This window comes from Takifugu flavidus, chromosome 7 (genome assembly GCF_003711565.1).
Source record: "Takifugu flavidus isolate HTHZ2018 chromosome 7, ASM371156v2, whole genome shotgun sequence".
In the NCBI taxonomy this organism is placed as follows: Eukaryota; Metazoa; Chordata; class Actinopteri; order Tetraodontiformes; family Tetraodontidae; genus Takifugu; species Takifugu flavidus.
Window position 1 is genome coordinate 543,982 of NC_079526.1, and position 21,651 is coordinate 565,632.

Below are 21,651 nucleotides of genomic sequence, written 5' to 3' on the forward strand. Positions count from 1 at the left end.
TTGGAGCAGGTTGGCTGTAATTAGGTGTGGAGGTTGAGGCTCCTGCTAGAACATTCTGCCAGTCACGGTGGGAATTGGCCATGGAATGATGAAAAAGTTTAGATCTTTAAAATGTTCTGACCATTCAGAGTGTCTACGAGAGGAGTCATTGGACCCAACATGAATGATCACTTATCTTGTAGAGAACAGAAGAGAGCAGAGCAGCACTGGTGGTTTTCTCAATATGACTGTAACTGGGGACCCAGGGAAACAGTGTGTGGCAGCATTTTAAACAGTGGACATGACTAAAACTAATATTATTATTAGTAATAGTACTGCAATAATAAGTTCATTCACACACACGCACTCACACATAAACACACACGGAACCTGTGTTATTGGATTTGCCTCCTCTGTCACTGTGAAAAATTAACCACCTAAATAAAAACAAATGACTGTTTGTGTTTTGTTCCATTTTGTGATCTGTTGTTATCCCCTGTCTTCTTCGTCTTTATGCCACATTGAAGCTCCACAAAATTCTTTCGTTCGCATTTTAGACGTGTTTTGAGGTGAATTTCCAGTGATGGTGAGAGGGGGAAGGGACTTGAAGCCACACACGTGTTTGTGCTGGTTGAGTTTGTCATGAGCCTCCTTTCACTCTGGGAAAATGTCCAAAAGTCAGAAAAGTTTAAAGTTTAATATGTGTTGGCCAGTCGTATCCCAAACAAGCAAGAATCGTTTCTGCCGAACAAGAATGTGGAGACCACGGCGGAGGCTGCAGGAGTATACCTCGTCAATTTGATTAATATTTACATTTGACCAATACCACAAATGCTCACAAAGGGTCCTGCAATGATCTGGTGACTCATTCGGGGTTGTACGTACCTTCCCCTGTACGTAGCTCGGATAGGCTCCAGCACACCCCGTAACCCCAAAAGGGATATAGAGGTCAAGAAAAAATATTACCTGGGCTTATTCTTTTCAACCTTGCCCATTCTTTTCTTTACCAGGCCTCTTCCAGAGGGCCATTGCCCAGAGTGGCACTGCTCTGTCCAGCTGGGCTGTCAGTTTTCAACCAGCAAAATATGCTCGAATGCTGGCCCGAAAGGTGGGCTGTAACCTGGAGGACACAGTTGAACTGGTGCTGTGCCTTCAGAGGAAACATTACAAGGAGCTGGTGGATCAAGACATCCAGCCAGCTCGCTACCACATAGCCTTTGGGCCAGTGATTGACGGAGATGTTATACCTGATGACCCTCAGATTCTTATGGAGCAAGGTAAGGATTAGTGCAGCAAGGTTATTTTCTGCTCTCAGAAATGGCTAAATCAAAGAGTGAACAGCCATTTGTTTTTATCAATGCCTATTTTACCACTATTCTATGTTTCTCTTCAAAGGGGAGTTCCTCAACTATGACATCATGCTTGGGGTTAATCAGGGCGAGGGTCTTAAGTTTGTGGAGCTGATTGTGGACAATGAAAATGGTGTTCAGGCCAATGACTTTGACTACGCCGTGTCCAGCTTTGTGGATGACCTTTATGGCTATCCAGAGGGCAAAGACATTCTCCGAGAGACCATCAAATTCATGTACACGGACTGGGCTGACAGACACAACCCCGAGACGCGCCGAAAGACCCTTTTGGCACTTTTTACAGATCATCAGTGGGTGGCACCAGCAGTAGCCACAGCAGACCTGCACTCAAGCTTTGGGTCCCCAACATATTTTTATGCATTTTACCACCACTGTCAGACAGAACAGGTAGGTCCCTGGTTACCTGCAACAATCTGGTCTACTCAGTAAACTCTTTAAACAAACTCTGGTGGTTAAGACTGTAATATCCAGTCATAATCTGACATGGATACATCAGCAGACTTCACTTTCTAGTCCCAGAAACCCCACCAATAAATAAACTACTGTAAAGTTAATAACACACATTAAATCCAGTTAATCTGATCCTGTTTCATCCATTAGATTTGATGACAACATACTTCCAGAGCATTAGTTCTTTATAGAACATGGGATCGGCAATAAATCTGTTTCTGATTCTGATTCTGAGCATTTTAAAACTAAACTCTTGGTTTCAGATAACCAATCAATCGGTTGATCAACTGATCTTTTTTCTCTGAGTAGGCCACCTTGTGAGGTGTGATTAAAAAACTGAGATATATGAGGTATTTGTGTGGAATAAAGAGAAAAATGTTCATACTGTGAAAATGTACCTACGTAACTTTTCTGGCTAAAGTAGCTCACAGATATTTAGAAGTATCTGAGAACATAATATTTGCATTATAGAGTCGCAACAGAATCCATCTAAGACTTATAATATTTTTCTCTGAACATACTGATTGATGTTAAATATTCAGCAAATGAAAGAGTTATAGCATTCATCCCAACATCCATTTTTCATATTTGCGATGGAAAATTATTATGTATATCTACAGGGACTTAAGACCCAAAAGTCTGGTCTGTTGCCTGTTTTGCCACTCAAACAAGTCTGTCTGTTTAGACGTGTCCCTTGTGAGTAAGTCAGTGTTCTGCATCTGTTCCTTGATGTGTAGATATTAATTTTAATCTGACTCAATGTGTCTGCTGCTTGTTAGGTACCACCGTGGGCAGACGCAGCACATGGAGATGAGATCCCCTATGTGTTTGGCTTACCAATGATCGGGCCAACAGAGCTGTTCCCCTGCAACTTTTCCAAGAATGATGTGATGCTCAGTGCTGTGGTCATGACCTACTGGACAAACTTTGCTAAGACGGGGTACGATGATTGAAACTCCCGGGTTCATTCCCACAATCGGTAGTCTTTGGTCAGAGCTCTAACAATGTCTGTATGCAGTTGTCCCAGGCCAGGTTCAACTGGGCTCAGCTGTGGCAAGGACCAATCATGGGACACATGATTGGAGAAGGAACCGTTTCTTAGCAGGAGGGACATGAGTGCAGTGTTGGTGTCACTGCTTCTGTCTTCCCTCAGCACTGGCAGATTGTGTCTTTATGTTTCGCAGACTGCACCATCTCACTTGTTACGCAAGGGTTAGTTGTATATTTTAAAATGAATTCTCATGGCCTTAAACTGAAGAGAGATATTCTGGAAGTACCACGAATCCCACCCCCACTCCTCTCCTGTCCTCTCTTTCCATCTTGCCTTTCAGCATACATCTCTAATTGTTTTTCTAAAAGTGTAACGGGAAGACAATGGCTTCTCCTGTGCGCTGCCCAATGGGCCTGAGGGGACAGGAAGAGCACTAATGATATACATATATAATCCCAAATTGACGTGAAATGCCGGGTACCTGGGAGATTTATACCACAATTTGTGTGGTTAAGAGTGTTCCCAAGGAATTCTGGCCGGCTGCACATGCTGCTCTCAGACAATGGGGCGCTCAGCGGGTCCTGAATGGGCTTCCATAGCTCACATGGCTGATTGGGGCTCTGTTGAGTCTGTTTAGTACCAGATCTCACATGACAGTACGAAAAATGAGAAAAGGTTGTGAACAAGTCTAAGTATATGACTCACCTGTTGAGGCTGAATGGAAGGGTAAAAAAAATGTTCATGAGTCTTATGAAAGCTTTTCTGTAAATGTAATGTTCAGACATAAATAAAGCTCTAGGTTTAAATGTTACTTCCGCACTGTTTGTTCAGCACTCTTGGAGGAAGTGTTCACCAGGAGCAGCATTGTTGTAGCAGCGTGAGGGTCTGTTGACACATTGGCAGTACTGAGAAACAGCCAAAGGTTGACTGGCGGCTCGCTGACACAGTTTGGTCACCTTAATGACGAGTTGTTTTTTTTTAAATCAATGGTCATTTGGCTTTAATTTACTCTCACTGCTTTTTGCACTCAACTTTTCATTAATCTGCTCCATTGTTGCCAGGGACCCAAACCAGCCTGTGCCGCAGGACACCAAGTTTATCCACACCAAGCCGAATCGCTTTGAAGAGGTTGCATGGACACGTTACAACCAAAAGGACCAGCTCTATCTGCACATTGGCTTAAAGCCCCGGGTGAAAGAGCACTACCGTGCCAACAAGGTAGAGCCACACGTCAATAACCATATTCTCTTGTTCTATATGAGTTTGCCTTGTTTGTGCCGTGCTCTGTAGTATTGAAGTCGGTGCCAGTGTGTTTTTGTGCTGCACAGATTGTGTTGAATGTGGTATTGACTGAATGCATCTAGTTTAATGTTACTGTATCGATTTGTTTCCTCAGTATTTGCTTTCAGAAGTTGCTGGTGTGGATGTTTCCTGCTGTTTCACTTTTGTCCTCTCACAGTTTGTCTGTCCCTCCCTTGTCTGTCTGTCCCTGCATTCAGGCATCATCCTAAACTACCAGTTTCTCAACTCAAACTTTATTTAAAACACTCTTTAAAACAGCCCGAGCCGGCCAAAGTCGGTGAACAGGAGAGGAACCAAACTAAGATAAAAAGTAAAAGTTAGGGAAAAGTAAATCACCCACTTAAAACAAATGAAATTCAATAAAACACAAACTTTAAATGAAGAAACAAAATGACAGAGGAGAGGTGAGTTCTTCAGAGGAATTTGAAAATCTCTGTCGAATGTAGTTTGGACTCATGTCATTTCAGCAGCACTGACCTTAAAATGTCCTTCATCTGGACCATGTGTGATCACCTGTTTTCTCTCTCCTCCTCAGGTGAACTTGTGGTTGGAGCTCGTTCCTCACCTGCACAGCCTGAATGAGGTTACACAACTCATCCCCACCACAACTAAGGTTGGTACTGACCATCTCAGCCGCTTTCGTCATTTAACTTTTGTGTAGTAGCGTAAATGTTTCGATTAATAGAAATGCTAAAATGGTTCTCTGAAGAGTGGGTGCCATGCAATTACTGGTTGGTACCAAGTTCAGGAGTTGTCTCACATCGACAAAGCCAGCATTTTTATGCGGTGCTTCTTATTTTTGATGGAACTACTTGTTTTCTGTGACAGGATAATTCTTAATGTGAATAAGGTCACCGTTACAGAAACTACAGAAACTTCTAAAGTCTGAAAATCAGACTTGATCGGCGATCAATACCTACATGGCAAACACATCAATAAAGTGAAGCAGCATGTTTTGTAGCTATATCACATCACCACTTATATTTATTTAAGCAACCAGGATGTATTTTTATTTATCAGTAAAAATATTCCAGCTACTGGAGTGGTAAAAGCATGGATCCAGCACGTGTTTATTAGGTGATGCCACCGCACCATTTCCACTGCTGGCTTAGTGCCTGAGAGTGGATTTGAGGTTAGTCCATCAGAGGTGTTCTATGTTCTGAGTGATAGGTCATGAACAGTTGTGAACACCTTTTAAGGGCCTCACTTGCTCATCTGGATTTGTGAAGAGGACAGAACGATTCTCATGTCCCTGTTTTTAGCATTTGTAAACCTGCCTGTAATCACCTCACAATGTTTAGTTCAAATGAGACTCTAATCTGCCTTCAGAACTGTGCCTGACAATATTCTCCTGGTCTCTAGGTTCCTCCACCAGAAGCTACGAACCGCACTCCCAAGCCCAAAGTCCTGGTGACCAAGCGTCCAAACCCAACTCCCTTCCCCACCGAGACCCAGGACAGACAGAACCAGCCGCACCTGGTGGACCAAAGAGACTACTCCACTGAGCTGTCAGTCACCATCGCTGTGGGCGCCTCCCTCCTCTTTCTCAACATTCTGGCTTTTGCTGCTCTCTACTACAAGAAGGACAAACGGAGGCACGATGTCCACAGGCGCTGCAGCCCCCAACGGAACACCACCAATGACCTGGCTCACACTCAGGAGGAGGAGATCATGTCCCTGCAGATGAAGCAGCACTCAGACCTGGAGCGCGACTGCAGAAGCGACCCCTTGCACCCCCACGACATGGTACTGAGGACTGCCTGCCCACCAGACTACACTCTAGCCATGAGGCGCTCGCCGGACGACATCCCTCTCATGACACCAAACACCATCACCATGATCCCAAGCACCATCAGCGGCCTCAGCTCGCTCCACTCCTTCAACACCTTCCCCAGCAGTGGGCAAAACAACACCCTGCCCCACCCACACTCACACTCCACCACCCGAGTATAGCCCTCCCCCTTCATGGGGCAAAACTTAATATTGCAGCAGCTGCAGCAGAGACCTGAGCCAATCCAGACAAATGCAGGAGTGTCGGGAGCATAAATGCCATCCCGGATTTTCCAGACTGCTATGGAATTATGTTGTGTTCACCACACCCGTCAGTCCCGGAGAAAACCTGGTCAAGGCGTTTCCAGGGTGTTGGAGCACAGGATAAAAATATATAGCAACTTTTTAGTAGGAATTTTGAGTACAAATATGGAAGTGAAGAAAAAAAATACCATTACAAGCTGAGCAAATCTGATTTTTTTTCCTGGTCATGCAGCAAAATCCAGTAGAACAAAAAAGTTTTTTTCCTTTTCCCACAGCAGAAATGGCCCTTGGCATCTGCTGACAAATGACTGCTTATAGAGATGTTTTGAAAGAAGAACGGAGCATCAGACATTCGTCAGCATCGAGCGCAGTGGAGGATTTGGAGAAAAAGGGAGGGATTCAGATATGTTTGTCTCTTTTCTGGCGTCGGCTGCAGACCTGATTCTGGCATGTGTTCACTTCTAACAGAAAGGGTAAACAGGATGTAACAGGATTTCCATCTTTCTGGAAAAGGAAACCCTGCGTGCACAAAGGAAACATTTAAAAGAAAAAAGTCAGATTATTCTTCATTTATTTTTGCGGATGAGGAAGGATTTTATTGTATAGAACCTATTTACATATCTAGATCTGTACACTAAGCACCAAGGCTCTTGAAGCTCTCCTCCCAATTTGGGCGGAGGCATCTCAATACTGCAAAACCAGCCAGAAAGACTGAAGCCCTGGGAATCGGCATCACCGCCAGGCTTTCTGGCAGAAAGCTGGGGGACACAGGATAGCTGGATATTTTAGCACGATGCGCATGACAATTTATCTGCTTGATGGCTGCTCTGCTGATTATGTCATTATTTAGAGTCATTTCCCTTTTCTGTGCATTGGGAGTGATTTCAGATGGATTCCCCATGACTGGATCACAGTTCAAATGCACCTCACCCCCACCCAGGATCATGTGAGATGCAGTCCGGGGTTGTGGGACAGAAGGTGGAGGGCTTAGCTGATGTGGATCTGGGCATAAACGGACTAGTTTTGTACTTTGTGTATTGTACAACTTTTGATAGTGGTTAAATCACACGAGTGTACCAATCAAAGTCATTCCACCTGAGTTGAGACCAGCGTTCATCGCTGCTTAGTCTAATGGACCACTTTACATGTAGAGGCTACATATCTGCACTGCTTCTCTATCAGCCATTCTCTTGATTTTTCAGTTCCCTCATGATAAACCTGTTGGAGGGGCACAGAGGTACAGAGAATTAACAAGAGATAAAGGCTGTTTTCAGCACGCTGCTACATAACTAATACCAGTCAAATGCTAAGCACAGTCGGATCAAACCAAGTAAAAATGCACAGCTGGCAGATGTAAAAGCTCGTGTCAAAAGATCAATTCCAGCCAATTTCCCCTCGTATTTGACCACATTTTTAAACTTTTCTGCTGCAGGGTGAGCAGCCCTCCAGGAGCAGATGAGACCCATATTTGACCCTGTTTACACCACTTTAAAAAGATCCTGCTCACTCTTTTTCTTCTTCTTTGTGCCCCTGTTTTTCTCTTTTCAACAATGAGCCGGCAGTTCGGACTGTTTACAATAATTCCAGCTGAGCACCTCCTGCAGGGCCGCCTGCCGCCGCTAACCTGGGCTCTCTGCAACACTCCCGCTTGCCGTGGGGTTGCCAGTCCTGTCACACTCACATGTTAGAGTTGTATGCTGGTGCAGGTATGCCTGTTGCTATGCTAAAATGCTCATCTAAGTTCTTTGTATTGCTGGTGTGCTTGTGTTGAGCCCTTGTTGTCCAAAGCTGCCCCTCCTGGTTCTGGCAGCGCTCAGCAGCAGAGGGCCACTATAGAGCCAAAAGGGTCGTCGTGTGTCACACTTTTTTGCCATAAGATTTAAATTGAATAAACTAATTTTATCATCTGCAGTGGATTGTTTCTCTGAGATGAATCAAAGTCAAAGGTTGTTCTCACACATCATCCTCACTGGTTGAGGTCATTTTCTCAATAACAGTCGATACACAGAAAAGGTGTCAATGAGAGTTCTGCAGGGGTGACAGCTATCTGAGTCCAGCGGAAGCTGCTGACGGAAGGTCATGAACATGCAAGTCAGTTCACCCAGTCATTGTGAGAGTATCTGTTCCCTCAACCCCCAAACATAAGCAGGAACGGTGCCTTCTTGCTGCATTTGGCAACATCGCACCTTTAAATAATTTGTTTCTGAGGGGCAAATTACTGGTGCGCTTCAACGTGACACATGTTTCACTGCTGTCATGTGCGACAGGGAGAATTATTCACTGTTTGGTAGCATCATCAAAGTGTCTATCAGGTAGCTAAAGGATTGACCAGCCCTGGGGGCTAAATCATTCACACACTTAAAAAGTCCCACATCCGCCGACAATGCACTCGGCGGGCCACGTTATCTAGAGTTCTAAAAAAGTGGGACACACCTCCATGAATTAGTCTCTCTCTGGTGAAACGGCCCCCCAAGTTAATTAAACATAGCAGCCAGTGTTGCTGGGTGACACTAATTACTTGACAGCTGGGGATGATGTTCGTGGACCCACACTCCACTGCTAAATAAGAAGAACATGGCAACTGTAGATTCGGTGACAGAGTGTTGGTCAGCAGCTGACAGATTTCACCAACATCAGCGGCTGTTGTCAAGCATGTGCATGGCAGCCAGTGCTAACTGGTGTTGGCCTGCTGCAGAAGAAGTTGAACGTTAGGACAGACGGTCGGAGAACTGAATAAAGGATCCTGGAGATCAGGACGGGTCACTAATGAAATTCAGCCCCAATACTGGCCCAGTGTAGCGCCACTGCTAATCTTTCAACAAGCTAATAGACAGGAGTGATGTTTCTCTATGTAATTTGTTCTGATCATGAAGCACAAATTAGAAGTTCAGGAGATGATCTTGACCTGGTTGGTATAAGCATGTTATACATGTGAACAAGTTTTCATCCTTGTTCACAGAACAGAGTCATTTTAGAACATTAATTCATTTCCAGGTCATTTTGACGCAACTTAAAAACCATATTAAGTCCTGGAAAAACTACCGTGATTGCTTTCAGCCTCAGAGATCAAAGAAAAAACTTTGCTTTGCAGTTTTACGTCCACTATTGTGGAAATGAGCAGGGTCAGATCCATCCGTCTGTCCGTCCGTCCATCCATCCATCCATCCATCCATCCATCCATAGCTCCATTTTCTTTTGGAGGGTTTATCAAAGCTGGGGGAGGCAGGTTACACCCTGGACAAGTCAGCAGCTTGTGGTGGGTCTAACGATCCTAATTACCATTTATGTTCCTTTGCTTTCCCTGTTTCTCCCCCCCCACCCCACCACCACTGGCATGCATGGGTAACAACAGTCCAGTTAAGTCTGTTTTTAGAGTGTAACAACACTGATATTTTGTGGTTAGTCAGATTTTTACAGTGACAGATACAAAAAAATCTTTGTCTTTAAAGAAAAAAATAAAATTCTGCTTTATTTCAAATGGCCAGGGGCTAACAGACAGGAGCTAACAGTAGCTAATAAAAGTCTAGTGGATGCTAAACATCTTGTTTGTGTAGCAGGGATTTATCAGCCTTTTTGAGCTGAAGACTTGGAGGTTGTAAAAGTCTGATAATGGTCTTTTGTATGTAGTTCTCGACATTGATCCGTGGTCAAGTCTGCAGTCTGAATGAAGTCCATCAATCAACAAATGTCCAAAGGTCTGAATTTTCAAGCCTTTCAAAATTAAAAAAGGAAAAGCGTCCCCAGAGTTAGCTTAACTGAGCAGATCAAAGATGTCAACTTTGATGTCTTTGACCTGCTCAGTTAAGCTCAGTCATGAATTGGATCGCATTCCATCTTTTCACTTTTATAGTGTACTTCTAACTTTATACTGTATGTTCCCAAAACATTGTAAACTTTGTCTTTCTGCAGGTTTCAGTCAGAATCAGTGGTGGTCTACAGACAGTTTTCAGACTACATCAGATGACTCATTTTCCCTTTGTGCCAAATTTCTGAGTGACTTTCTTTCTTTACATGTTCATGTTTACATTGTAGCATCTGGCTTGTCCTGAGTGAGACTTTCACTTGGACTTTTGATTTGTTTGATCTCCAATTTCAGAGCCCCAGACTTGAGAATGTCCCCTCCAGTCCTGCCTTCTTCAAAGAAGGAACCTGCACTCTTGTCTAGGTAGCATTTCTGAAGAAATGGTGTTAAAATGTTCTGTGAGTACGAGAGATTCTATTTTCAAGTAAAAAGAATAAAATACAGAAGGACATGGGGAAGATGATTGAGGGGTTGCATGGGCTGCTGTGAAACGTTGGCACAAAAATCACTCAGTATTGCCGATCCAGCACAGGAGGTGGATCTGGACAAGGGAAAGACATGCGATGACACAGGTGAACTAGCTGATGTACCTCAATCACCATTACTTATTAAGGATTAAACACACAAAGTCTTGTGTTGGTGGGGAAAATGGCAGCACTGCAAGCACATCACCACTCACGACGGATCCTGACCCTGCACAAGTTCAGAGGTCATGGGAGGGGCCCTTTTAGTCGCACCTGTGTCTGTGCACTTGTGCAAAAAAGAAAAGGACAATAAAACAATTATGGGCCCCATCCTGTGTCTCATGTGGAGAGAACAAGGATTAAGCTAGGATGTCAAGCTAGTCTAAAAAACTGAAAGCCTGTAGGGGTGTTGTAGATCATGGGGATGGTTTTTGTGTGAAAATCAGTCTGTTTGATGTATGATCCCAGCATTAGAGTGGGAATATTTCATAATGGTGTCACAGTCTGCAACTTTACAGACTGAAGAATTTTTGTTCTAAATTAATTAAATTCCTTTGTTTTATGTCCACCGTTATGTTCTGCTCTTGTACACTAATTCCTCCACCACTATCCCTGCTTGGACCTGGTCTAGACTGGCAGAGAGTAAGCTCATCTCATGTCCTCCAAACTGCTATTTGTTAGCGCGTTTGCCAAAACACCTTTTGTCGACGTCACCACCCATCTGCACGGAGGCCTGTGCAGCAGAGAATTTAGGGGATCCATAGAGATTGAGACTTCAAATAATCCAGAAATCACACTCTGAGGGCTTCAGCACTGCAAATGAATGTAAAGCAATGTACCATTTTCTAACCTCAAATCTGAAAACCAAAACCTCTGAATTGTCAAAAGAGGTTTGTTTGCTAGCAGTCTGAAGGCTAAAGGTGGATTTGATGTTCAATGCCATGTAAAAACAGGGCCAGTGGGAGCTGGTCTGGCATTTGTAATGTAGAATTTTTGTCACTTGTCTTTATTTCTGGTTAAATAGTAATTACTCTTCTGGAGCACAATAAATAATTTTAATATGCTGATTTGTCTCCGGGTCTCTTTCCTGCCTTTCTCTCGTTGCTTTTGTCTTAATGCCGAATGGATTCCAGAGTGAAAACCTTGGTTCTTTATTTGCAATGTTCTAGTGGCACAATACAGGAGGGAACTGGGGAAATGGGGCTGTGACAGAACCCCCCTCTCAAGGGACGGCCCCTGACGTCCCAAACACTAAGTCCAAGCTGAGCCAGGTGGGTGGAGGGGGGCCTGGAGGAGGGATAAAATTCTTCTGAGACCTCTGTCTCAGCCTTCTCTTTGTCCCCGTCGCTGGATGCCTCGGACGACAGGGAGGACAGAGTCTCTAAATTGGCACCCCCACCAGCACTGGGGATCCTGGAGGGCTGGTCAGGGTGACAGCGATGCAACTCGCGGATGAGCTGCGCATCCAGGATGTGATGGGCCGGGACCCATGACCTCTCCTCTGGGCCGTATCCCTCCCAGTCTACGAGATACTGAACACCCCTTCCACGGCAGCCGGAGCGCAGCAGGCAGCGAACCGTGAAGGCAGGACCCCCATCAATAATCCGTGGAGGTGGTGACGGCTGAGACGCAGGCATCAATGGACTTTCACGAACCGGCTTGATCCTAGAGACGTGGAAGGTTGGGTGGATCCGCATGGTCCGGGGCAGCTTGAGCCTGACGGCCACAGGGTTGATCACTTTTTCAATAACAAACTGCCCAATGAACTTAGGGGCCAACTTCTTGGATTCCACCCTCAAGGGAAGGTCTCGGGTTGAGAGCCATACCTTCTGGCCCACCAGGTAATTAGGAGCCTGGGAATGATGGCGGTTGGCGGCCGTCGAGTAACGGTCAGCAGCCCGTAGGAGAGCGGCCCTGGCCTGGGTCCAGGTCTGGCGGCAACGTTGGATAAAGGCCTTGACGGATGGACAGGAAGCTTCTTTCTCCAGGGCTGGAAACAGCGGCGGCTGGAAGCCGTAGTCGCACTGAAAGGGGAAAAGTCCAGTGGCGGAGCTGATTAGGATGTTGTGGGCATATTCTGCCCACAGAAGCTGCTTGGACCAAGTGGAGGGGTGTCTGGACGCCATGCAGTGAAGCGCCGTCTCCATCTCCTGATTCACCCTCTCCGCTTGGCCGTTGGATTGGGGATGGAACCCGGAGGACAGGCTTACGGTGGCCCCGATGAGGCTGCAGAACTCCCACCAGAATACGGACGTGAACTGGGGACCCCGATCGGAGACTACATCAGAAGGAAGGCCGTGGAGCCAAAATATATGTTGCAGAACAAGTTCAGCAGTCTCCTTGGCCGATGGAAGCTTGGGTAGAGGCACAAAGTGGGCCATCTTGCTGAACCGGTCTACCACTGTCAGGATAGTGGTGAATCCGCCCGACAGTGGCAGACCAGTAACAAAGTCCAGTGAAATATGGGACCAGGCAGAGGTTGCAGGTAACTGGCAGGGGCCTGGTGGGAAGATTTGTGCAGGTTACAGATCAGGCAGGCCTTGACAAACTCCCAGTGGGCCACCAGAACCGTCGCTGCAGGACCTCTTTGGTGCGTTGAATACCTGGGTGAGAAGTGAGCCGGGAGCCGTGGGCCCATTGCAGGACGTCAGACCTCAGACCCCCCGGGTCAAACAGGCGGTCAGGAGGACAGGAGCTGGGACCAGGCTGGCTCTCCAAGGCGGCCTTTACCCGCTCCTCTACCTCACAGGTGAGAGAAGCCACCAGGCAGGGAGCTGGGAGAATGTTGTCCGGTTTAAGGGCAGTGTCTTCAGTTCCCAAGAACTGGCGAGATAGAGCGTCAGGCTTGACGTTGCGGGAGCCCAGCCGATAGGAGAGGGAAAAGTTGAATCTGGTAAAGAATAAGGACCACCTGGCCTGACGGGAGTTCAGTCCCCTCCAACCAGTTCCTCCAACGCCAGCTTCACCGCCAACAGTTCTCAGTTCCCAATATCATAATTCCTTTCTGCCGGGGATAGACGTCGAGAAGAAGGCGCAGGGGTGCATTTTCTGGGGGGAACTGGGGGAATGGGGCTGTGACAGCTGCTGTGTTCTGATCGAATGTTCAAATCTATAAAACGACTGTGGTGAAAGCAGAGAGGGCTGACATCAGACGCTGGATGGACTGGAGGGTTAGGGTTACCCACCAACAACAAACATAAAGGACAGGGGAGGAAAGACGTGCGCTCATAACAAGAAATGCGGAACCATCTCCACGTGGCCCCTGTCTCTACCAAGAGACAGGGCCTCCTCTCCTCTCCTCTCCTCTCCTCTCCTCTCCTCTCCTCTCCTCTCCTCTACCTGTCCTCCTCCCTCTTCTCTCTCTCTACCCAGCCGGCCATCAGCAGGAGGGTCCCCCTACATGAGCCTGGTCCTGCTCAAGGTTTCTTCCTGTTAAAGGGGAGTTTTTCCTTGCCACTGTTGCTTGACTGGAGTTAGGCCCTGGGATTCTGGAAAGTGCCTTGAAACAATTTTTATTGTAAAAGACGCTATATAAATAAAGATTGATTTGATTTGATTTGAATTGAATGTCTGCAGGAAGCTGCTGAGATCTTTTACCCATCTGTGGTAGTGAGCGTCCTCATGTACGCAGTTGTGTGCTTGGGGGGGCACACAACTGCCGTGTGGGGAGAGCGATAAACGATGTGCCACACAGTGTTCCATTGGACTGGGACTGTAGTTTTTGGTTTCTGTGGGACTGTGTATTGTCTAGTTTTTATTTTATCTTTATGTCTTTATTCTAGTATTTAGTATGTCCTACGACTGCAAATAAAGTTTCTATCTTTAGTGATGTGGGTGGCGAGGCGGTATATCAGAATGGAAGCATGTGCAAGACAATGGACGTGCAACAGCTCACTTTCCAGGTTCTTCTCATGGTTTCGAGTCATGGTTATGATCTTCTCAGCTGCATCAGGTGGACACGACAATGGAGGACAATGATCCCAATTATGACACACATGTTATTAGCCTCTCTGCCTTGATGATGCTGCTGTGGTGTAAAGGGTTTGCCGAATCCAGATTGCAGGGGCAGGGGCATCTGCACTGTGTGCAAATCAGATTTTTATCTGTTCTGAAAAATCTGATTAGTGATTTTCACACTACATTAAATCAGATTTTCAATAATCCACATAGGACAGAAATCAGATTTGGGGGTGCATTATGAACAGGGTCTCAGTAGCTGAAAATGCTGTGGCAGCGCTTCCCAAACAGGACGGTGAGGGGCCTCTGTAGCTACAGGCCTACCTGGCCATTCCTCAACAACACACTGAAGATCTTGCTGTGCTGCCGTTGTGAAGAACAGGATGGGACATGTGTATGACCTCTTGCCTTCCCTCAGGACAAAGCTCCAGTAAAAACAAATGGAGACCAGTGACACCGTCCAACAGCCTCCTGGGCAGAAAGCAGCAACAATCTAAAAGGATTATGGCAGGTAGTTCTATTCAACTACCTGGAAAAATAGTCTGAACTTACCACAGAGACATATTGGCCATAGAGGCCATATGGGCAAATGGGGGAGTGGCTCTGGAGCAGAGCAACCACATCATCAAGAGCCCATAATAAATCAGCGGTCATCAGTGCACTTTCCCACCACAGCTGACCTGCTTAGCTGAAAAGTTCAATGAATGATGGGTAATGAGCATTCCAACAACACAACCGGATGAATCGAGGAGGGAGAAAACAACATGTAGAAAAAAAAATGTGGCGAAGCAAGAGGGGACTAACCAGTGTAGGCCAAGAAAGTGAGGCTGCCTCCAGGCCTACAGGCCAGGTTTCTCTTGAAGCCTCCAGCAGGGAAACAGTTGCTCCAGTGACAGAGTGGTCAAAGAACAATATCACTGTATAAATGGCCTAAAACCAATGCATTTAAGATATTATTCAATTTCCATCCACATCACCGGAGACTGGAACATATGATTGGGATTAAAGGGACAGCACTAGACTGGTTCAGATCGTGTTTATCAGATAGATACCATTTTGCTCATGTCCACTGCGTTCCCTCTTCATACAGTAGGGTTAGCCATGGATTTCCACAAGGTTCTGTACTTGGACCAATCCTTTTCACCTTGTACATGCTTCCCTTAGGAAACATTATTCGGCAGCATGGGATAAGTTTTAATTGTTATGCTGATGACACTCAGATTTATTTATCCATGAAACCAGAGGAGACAGAGCAGTTAGTGAAGTTTCAGACCTGTCCTTAAGACATAAAGTCTTGGATGTCTTCAAATTTCCTTCTCGGGAAAAACCGAGGTCATGGTGTTTGGTCCTGAACCTCTCAGGGATAGATTAGATCACATGATCACTCAAGATGGTATCTCCTTAGCATCTAGTCTCTCTGTGAGGAATCTTCAAGTAACTTTTGATCAAAACCTGTCCTTTAACTCCCACAATAAAATAGTCTCTAGAAGTGGCTTTTTTCACCTGAGAAACATTGCAAAGATCAGGAAACTACTGACGCGGCATGATGCTGAAAAGTTAGTCCATGCATTTGTTACTTCCAGGCTGGACTATTGTAATTCTTTATTATCAGGGTATCCAAACAACTCTTTAAGAAGCCTCCAGGTGATCCAAAATGCCACAGCTAGAGTTCTGACAGGTATTGACAAAAGAGATCACATAACTCCTGTACTGGCATCTCTTCATTGGCTGCCTGTTAAATTTAGAACAATTTTTAAAATTCTTCTTCTGACCTACAAGGTTCTCAGAGGCCTAGCTCCATCCTACCTGGAGGAGCTAGTGGCACCTTATCATGCCAGTAGACCGCTCCGCTCTCAGAATTCTGGTCTACTTGTGGTCCCCAGAGTCTCTAGGGGTAGAATGGGGGGCCGAGCATTTAGCTACCTGGCCCCCCTGCTATGGAACCAGCTCCCTGTCCAGGTACGGGAGGCTGACTCCATCTCTACTTTTAAGATTAGATTTAAAACTTACATCTTTGAAAAAGCTTATTATCACGAATCCTGTAGTTGCTGTTATTATCATAGACAGACAAATTATCATACTTAGGGGGTCGTCTAATTATGAGGTTAACATCTTAGTTATGCTGCTATAGGCCGAGGCTGCCGGGGTCCGGAAACATAATCACCTGACAGGCCTCTGTCACCCTACTGGGTCATGGCTTCCTCTCTCCTCTCCTCTCCTCTCCTCTCCTCTCCTCTCCTCTCCTCTCCTCTCCTCTCCTCTCCTCTCCTCTCCTCTCCTCCTCACCAAGTAGACCAGTGATGTTATTTCTTGTGTGGTTTTTCTGCTCCCCCCCCCTCCTTCTGCGTTCATCTACAGATATCGCCGCCTTCATAGCTGTATGCTGACCTACTGACCTCCGACCCCGCTGACCCACTCAACTCAACTCTACCGGCAGCTTATTTTAATTAATATAATTTATTTCTATGTTCTATATTCTCTCTCTCTACCCAGCTGGCCATCAGCAGGAGGGTCCCCCTATATTAACCTTGTCCTGCTCAAGGTTTCTTCCAAGGGGAGTTTTTCCTTGCTTGTTGGGGGTCAGGCCCTGGGATTCTGTAAAGCGCCTAGATACAATTTTGATTGTAACATACACTATATAAATAAAGATTGATTGATTGATTGATTGATTGATTGATTGATTGATTGATTGATTGATTGATTGATTGATTGATTGATTGATCAGCCTTCTGATGCACCAGAAACTGTTAAAAAAAACTAGGAATATAAAGGACCTCATTGAAAATGGATGCATAAGAGCCAGCATAAGAGTCTGTGCAGTTTGCACAGCATTTTCTAAAAAGACAGACACAAGCTCTTTTGATCAGAGCCAAACAGTCAGGAAAACACATTTGTTCATCTGTGTGAATGCTGACATTTATGGACAAGTGAGGCAGATCTCCAGAATCTACTTCATTCAAATCAAACATCAGCTCACCGAAGAGCGTGTGACTGATGTAACAAAGCTTACAGGCAAATGTGCACGCAGGAATACAAATGAGGCTGCTCACTCATTAGCAGTCTGTCTGTGGATCAGTGGAACTTCCTTAGCAAACGCGACAGCTTTCTACAGCAGCAGGTCCAAGACTGCATCCAAAAATGCAAATCGTGCAGTGGCAGCACACATTTATGAGACATTTCCTGACATTTATGTCCAAAACCAATGTGAGTTCAGATGTGGAGGCTATCCAGCAACTCATCAAGGTGATTCACTGTTTAATCCAGCTAGAGGTGGCAAAGCCTGCCCCTTCATTGAGTCACCACTTTAATATGAGGCAGCTCTCACCAGTTGTTCCGGTATGTTTTCACACTTACACCACCTTTGTTAAAGTATCTCCAAACCAGTGCCACACAGCTCTTGACTGCCTAGCATATTGGGCCAGAAGCACGTCAGAAACTAAAGGACATGTCCGAGACGTTGACACACTTTTGTAAAAAGGGTTAAAGGTAAATTCCAAAATGAAATGGAAATGTAGGCTGTGCTGGAACCAGAATCCAGACAAGCGGTAGCAGGAGAGTCTGCTGAGGATGAAACCACATTGTCAGGCTCATTGACATAGTGCAGCATCAATGTTCATTCGTCATTCTTGATACAGTCTCGGAGTTCTGCAGAGTTCTGCAGAGTTCTTGGAGTCAGTGTGCAACTACGCAAAAAACGATGTCGTACTCCATAGCATTCTCTAGTCCCTTCCTCAATCTGGCCAGCGATGAGATGTTTCGCCGCATGTACAAGACCTGATAGTGGATCATCACATTGATTTATTTTGTCTTACTGAGAACTGGCTTCAGGAGGAGGCGTATGTTAGCTTAAATGAATCTACTCCTCCTACCCATTTTAATTATCATATTCCTCATGTTACTGGTCGAGGAGGGGGAGTGGCAGCATTCTATCACTCCAAGTTATTAATTAATCCTAGACCAAAATATGGCTCCAGTTCATTTGAAAGCCTGACTCTTGGCATCACCCATCTGAACTGGAAGGCAGAAAAGCCACTTCTGTTTGTAGTTGTATATCGGCCCCCTGCTGGGCCACATTCAGATTCCCTGTCTGAGTTCTCTGATTTCTTATCTGACTTGGTCCTTAGAACGGCCAAAGTCATTATCATTGGAGACTTTAATATCCATGTAGACGTTGTAAATGACAGCTTTAGAAATGGCTTCATTTCATTACTTGAGTCAGTTGCTTTCCTCCAGCAGATAAACCAACAAACTCATAACTTCAACCACACCCTAGATCTAGTTCTGACGTAAGGTGTTGAGGGAGAACATGTGTCAGTGTTCCCTCAGAACCCATTCCTGTCTGACCATTCTTTGATCACTTTCACATTTATGATTAAGGATTCTTCTATGGTCAGAACAAAGTCTTACTATAGCAGATGTCTTTCAGATAATGCTGTAGCTAAGTTTAAGGAAGAGATCCTTGTGCTAATCCCAGGACCACCGTGTGTTTCCCCAGGGATAAATCATTATAATCTTAGCCCTGCTAAGGTTGACTCTATGTCAGTGCAGCAACCTCACTGAGAATCATGCTTAATTCTGTTGCCCCCCCTGAAAAAGAAAAAAGTAAATCAGAGGAGGTGTGCCCCCTGGTATAATTCACATATCAGGACACTCAAGCAGAAAGTGCGACGACTGGAAAGGAAGTGGCATTCTTGTAAAATAGACAGCTATCATGTAGAAAGACTGTCTATTAGTTTACAAAAAGGCCCTTCGCAAGGCTAGAACAGCTTATTTTTCTTCTTTAATTGAGGAAAATAAGAGCAACCCCATGTTTCTTTCCAGCACTGTGGCCAAATTAACTAAGAGTCACAGTGTTTTAGATCCATGTATCCCTTCTTCCCTTAGTGGTAAAGACTTCATGAGCTTCTTCACTGATAAAGTTCTAGCTATCAGAGAGAAAGCTAACCAGGCAACAACTGGACCATCACCAGATGTGCTGACTGTGGGAACATACAGGTTTTCCAACGAGCCCTTAAACTCCTTCACCCCTATATATTTTTCTGAGGCATCATCGCTAATTCAGAAATCCAAGACCACCACGTGTCTTTTAGATCCCATCCCAACACACCTGTTGAAGGATGTTTTACCATTGATAGGCAGTTCTATCCTGGACCAGATCAATGGTTCTTTAGTGTCAGGTTATGTACCCCGGTCCTACAAGGTGGCAGTGATTAAACCGTTGCTTAAAAAAACATCACTGGATCCTGACGTATTAGCAAATTATAGGCCAATATCCAACCTTCCTTTTATCTCTAAAGTTCTTGAGAAGGTGGTGGTGACTCAGTTACTGGAGCGCCTGCAGAGGAACAGCCTTATCGTACTTAGGGCGTCGTCTAATCGTTAGGTATCGCCGTCTTCGGAGCTTCATGATGACCTGTTGTATAGTGTATTTTTGTGTGTGTTTCTGTGCTCTGTGCCTCTCCTTCTCCTCTCTTTTATCGTAAAAGACGCTATATAAATAAAGACTGATTCAATTTGAGATTTATCAACCATCACCATCATCCAACATTATCATCAACCACCTTTATCCATCACCATAATGCACCATTATTCTCAACCACCATCATCCATCACCATCTTCCATCACCATCAACATCATCCACCACCATCTTCCATCACCATCATCCACCAACATCACCATCATCCACCATTATCATCCACCACAATCATCCACCATCATCATCCGCCACCATGATCCACCATAATCAACCATCACCATCATCCACCATCATCCATCACAGCATCCACCACCATCTTCCATCATCATCATCGACCACCACTATCATCTGCCACCATCATCAACCACCATCAGCCATCACCATCATGCACCATTATCCTCAACCACCATCACCATCATCCATCACCATCATGCACCATTATCCTCAACCACCATCATCCATCACCATCATCCACCACCATCTTCCATCACGATCATCCACCAACATCACCATCATCCACCATTATCATCCACCACAATCATCCACCATTATCATCCGTCACCATCATCCACCACCATCTTCCATCACGATCATCCACCAACATCACCACAATCATCCACCATGATCATTCACCACAATCATCCACCATTATCAACGCCACCATGATCCACCACCATCAAACATCACCATCCACCATTATCATCAACCACCATCATCCATCACCATCATCCATCACCATCAACATCATCCACCACCCATCACCATCACCATCATCCACCACCATCTTCCATCACGATCATCCACCAACATCACCATCATCCATCACAGCATCCACCACCATCTTCCATCATCATCATCGACCACCATCAACATCATCCACCGTTATCATCCGCCACCATGATCCACCACCATCACCATCATCCACCATCATCATCCACCACCATCTTCCATCACGATCATCCACCAACATCACCATCATCCACCATCATCCATCACAGCATCCACCACCATCTTCCATCATCATCATCGACCACCATCAACATCATCCACCGTTATCATCCGCCACCATGATCCACCACTATCATCTGCCACCATTATCCACCACCATCACCATCATCCACCACCATCAACCCTTAGCATCATCCACCATTATCATCAACCACCATTATCCATCACATCATCCACCACCATCTTCCATCATCATCATTGACCACCATCAACATCATCCACCGTTATCATCCGCCACCATGATCCACCACCATCATCCACCACTATCATCTGCCACCATCCTCAACCACCATCATCCATCACCATCATTCACCACCATCTTCCATCACCATCATCCACCATCATCATCCGCCACCATGATCCAGCACCATCAACCATCACCAACCATCCTCAACCACCATCATCCATCACCATCATTCACCACCATCTTCCATCACGATCATCCACCAACATCACCATCATCCACCACAATCATCCACCATTATCATCCGCCACCATGATCCACCACCATCAACCATCACCATCATCCACCATTATCATCAACCACTATCATCCATTACCATCATCTTTTGTTGACAGATGGAGTCATGGTCTGCAAGTTCTCCCCTAAAATTTATCCTGAAGAAGAGACACTATAAATGTATAATGGCCAGTTGTGTCTTCAGACAGAAGAGCAAATTGGGACTGATATACTGTTTTTAAATGCAGTTCAAAAGCTCTGGCTCCCTGTTCTGGTTGCTAAAAGAATCCCTGGTTTACGGAGCCAGACCGGGTATTTCCAATGCAGCTGCACCTGGATCTACGGCAGTGTTGTGCC

At 45.4% G+C, this 21,651-nt stretch overlaps 1 protein-coding gene and 1 long non-coding RNA gene across 6 annotated transcripts in view; one reads left to right on the forward strand and one right to left on the reverse strand.

The window, feature by feature from the left end:
• The window catches only part of nlgn1 (neuroligin 1), a 158,225-nt gene extending 146,766 nt beyond the window's left edge, over positions 1–11,459 (forward strand). For all 5 annotated transcript variants that reach the window (XM_057037394.1, XM_057037396.1, XM_057037395.1 and 2 more), the window contains 6 exons: positions 990–1,256; positions 1,375–1,736; positions 2,579–2,739; positions 3,852–4,008; positions 4,628–4,705; positions 5,455–11,459. In XM_057037394.1, coding sequence (XP_056893374.1) covers positions 990–1,256; positions 1,375–1,736; positions 2,579–2,739; positions 3,852–4,008; positions 4,628–4,705; positions 5,455–6,045 — 1,616 coding nt within the window. In that variant the 3' untranslated portion in view covers positions 6,046–11,459. The remainder of the gene's footprint in view (positions 1–989; positions 1,257–1,374; positions 1,737–2,578; positions 2,740–3,851; positions 4,009–4,627; positions 4,706–5,454) is intronic.
• LOC130528269 (uncharacterized) overlaps positions 1–21,651 on the reverse strand; it is a 221,107-nt gene that overhangs the window by 177,815 nt on the left and 21,641 nt on the right. The window lies entirely within an intron of this gene.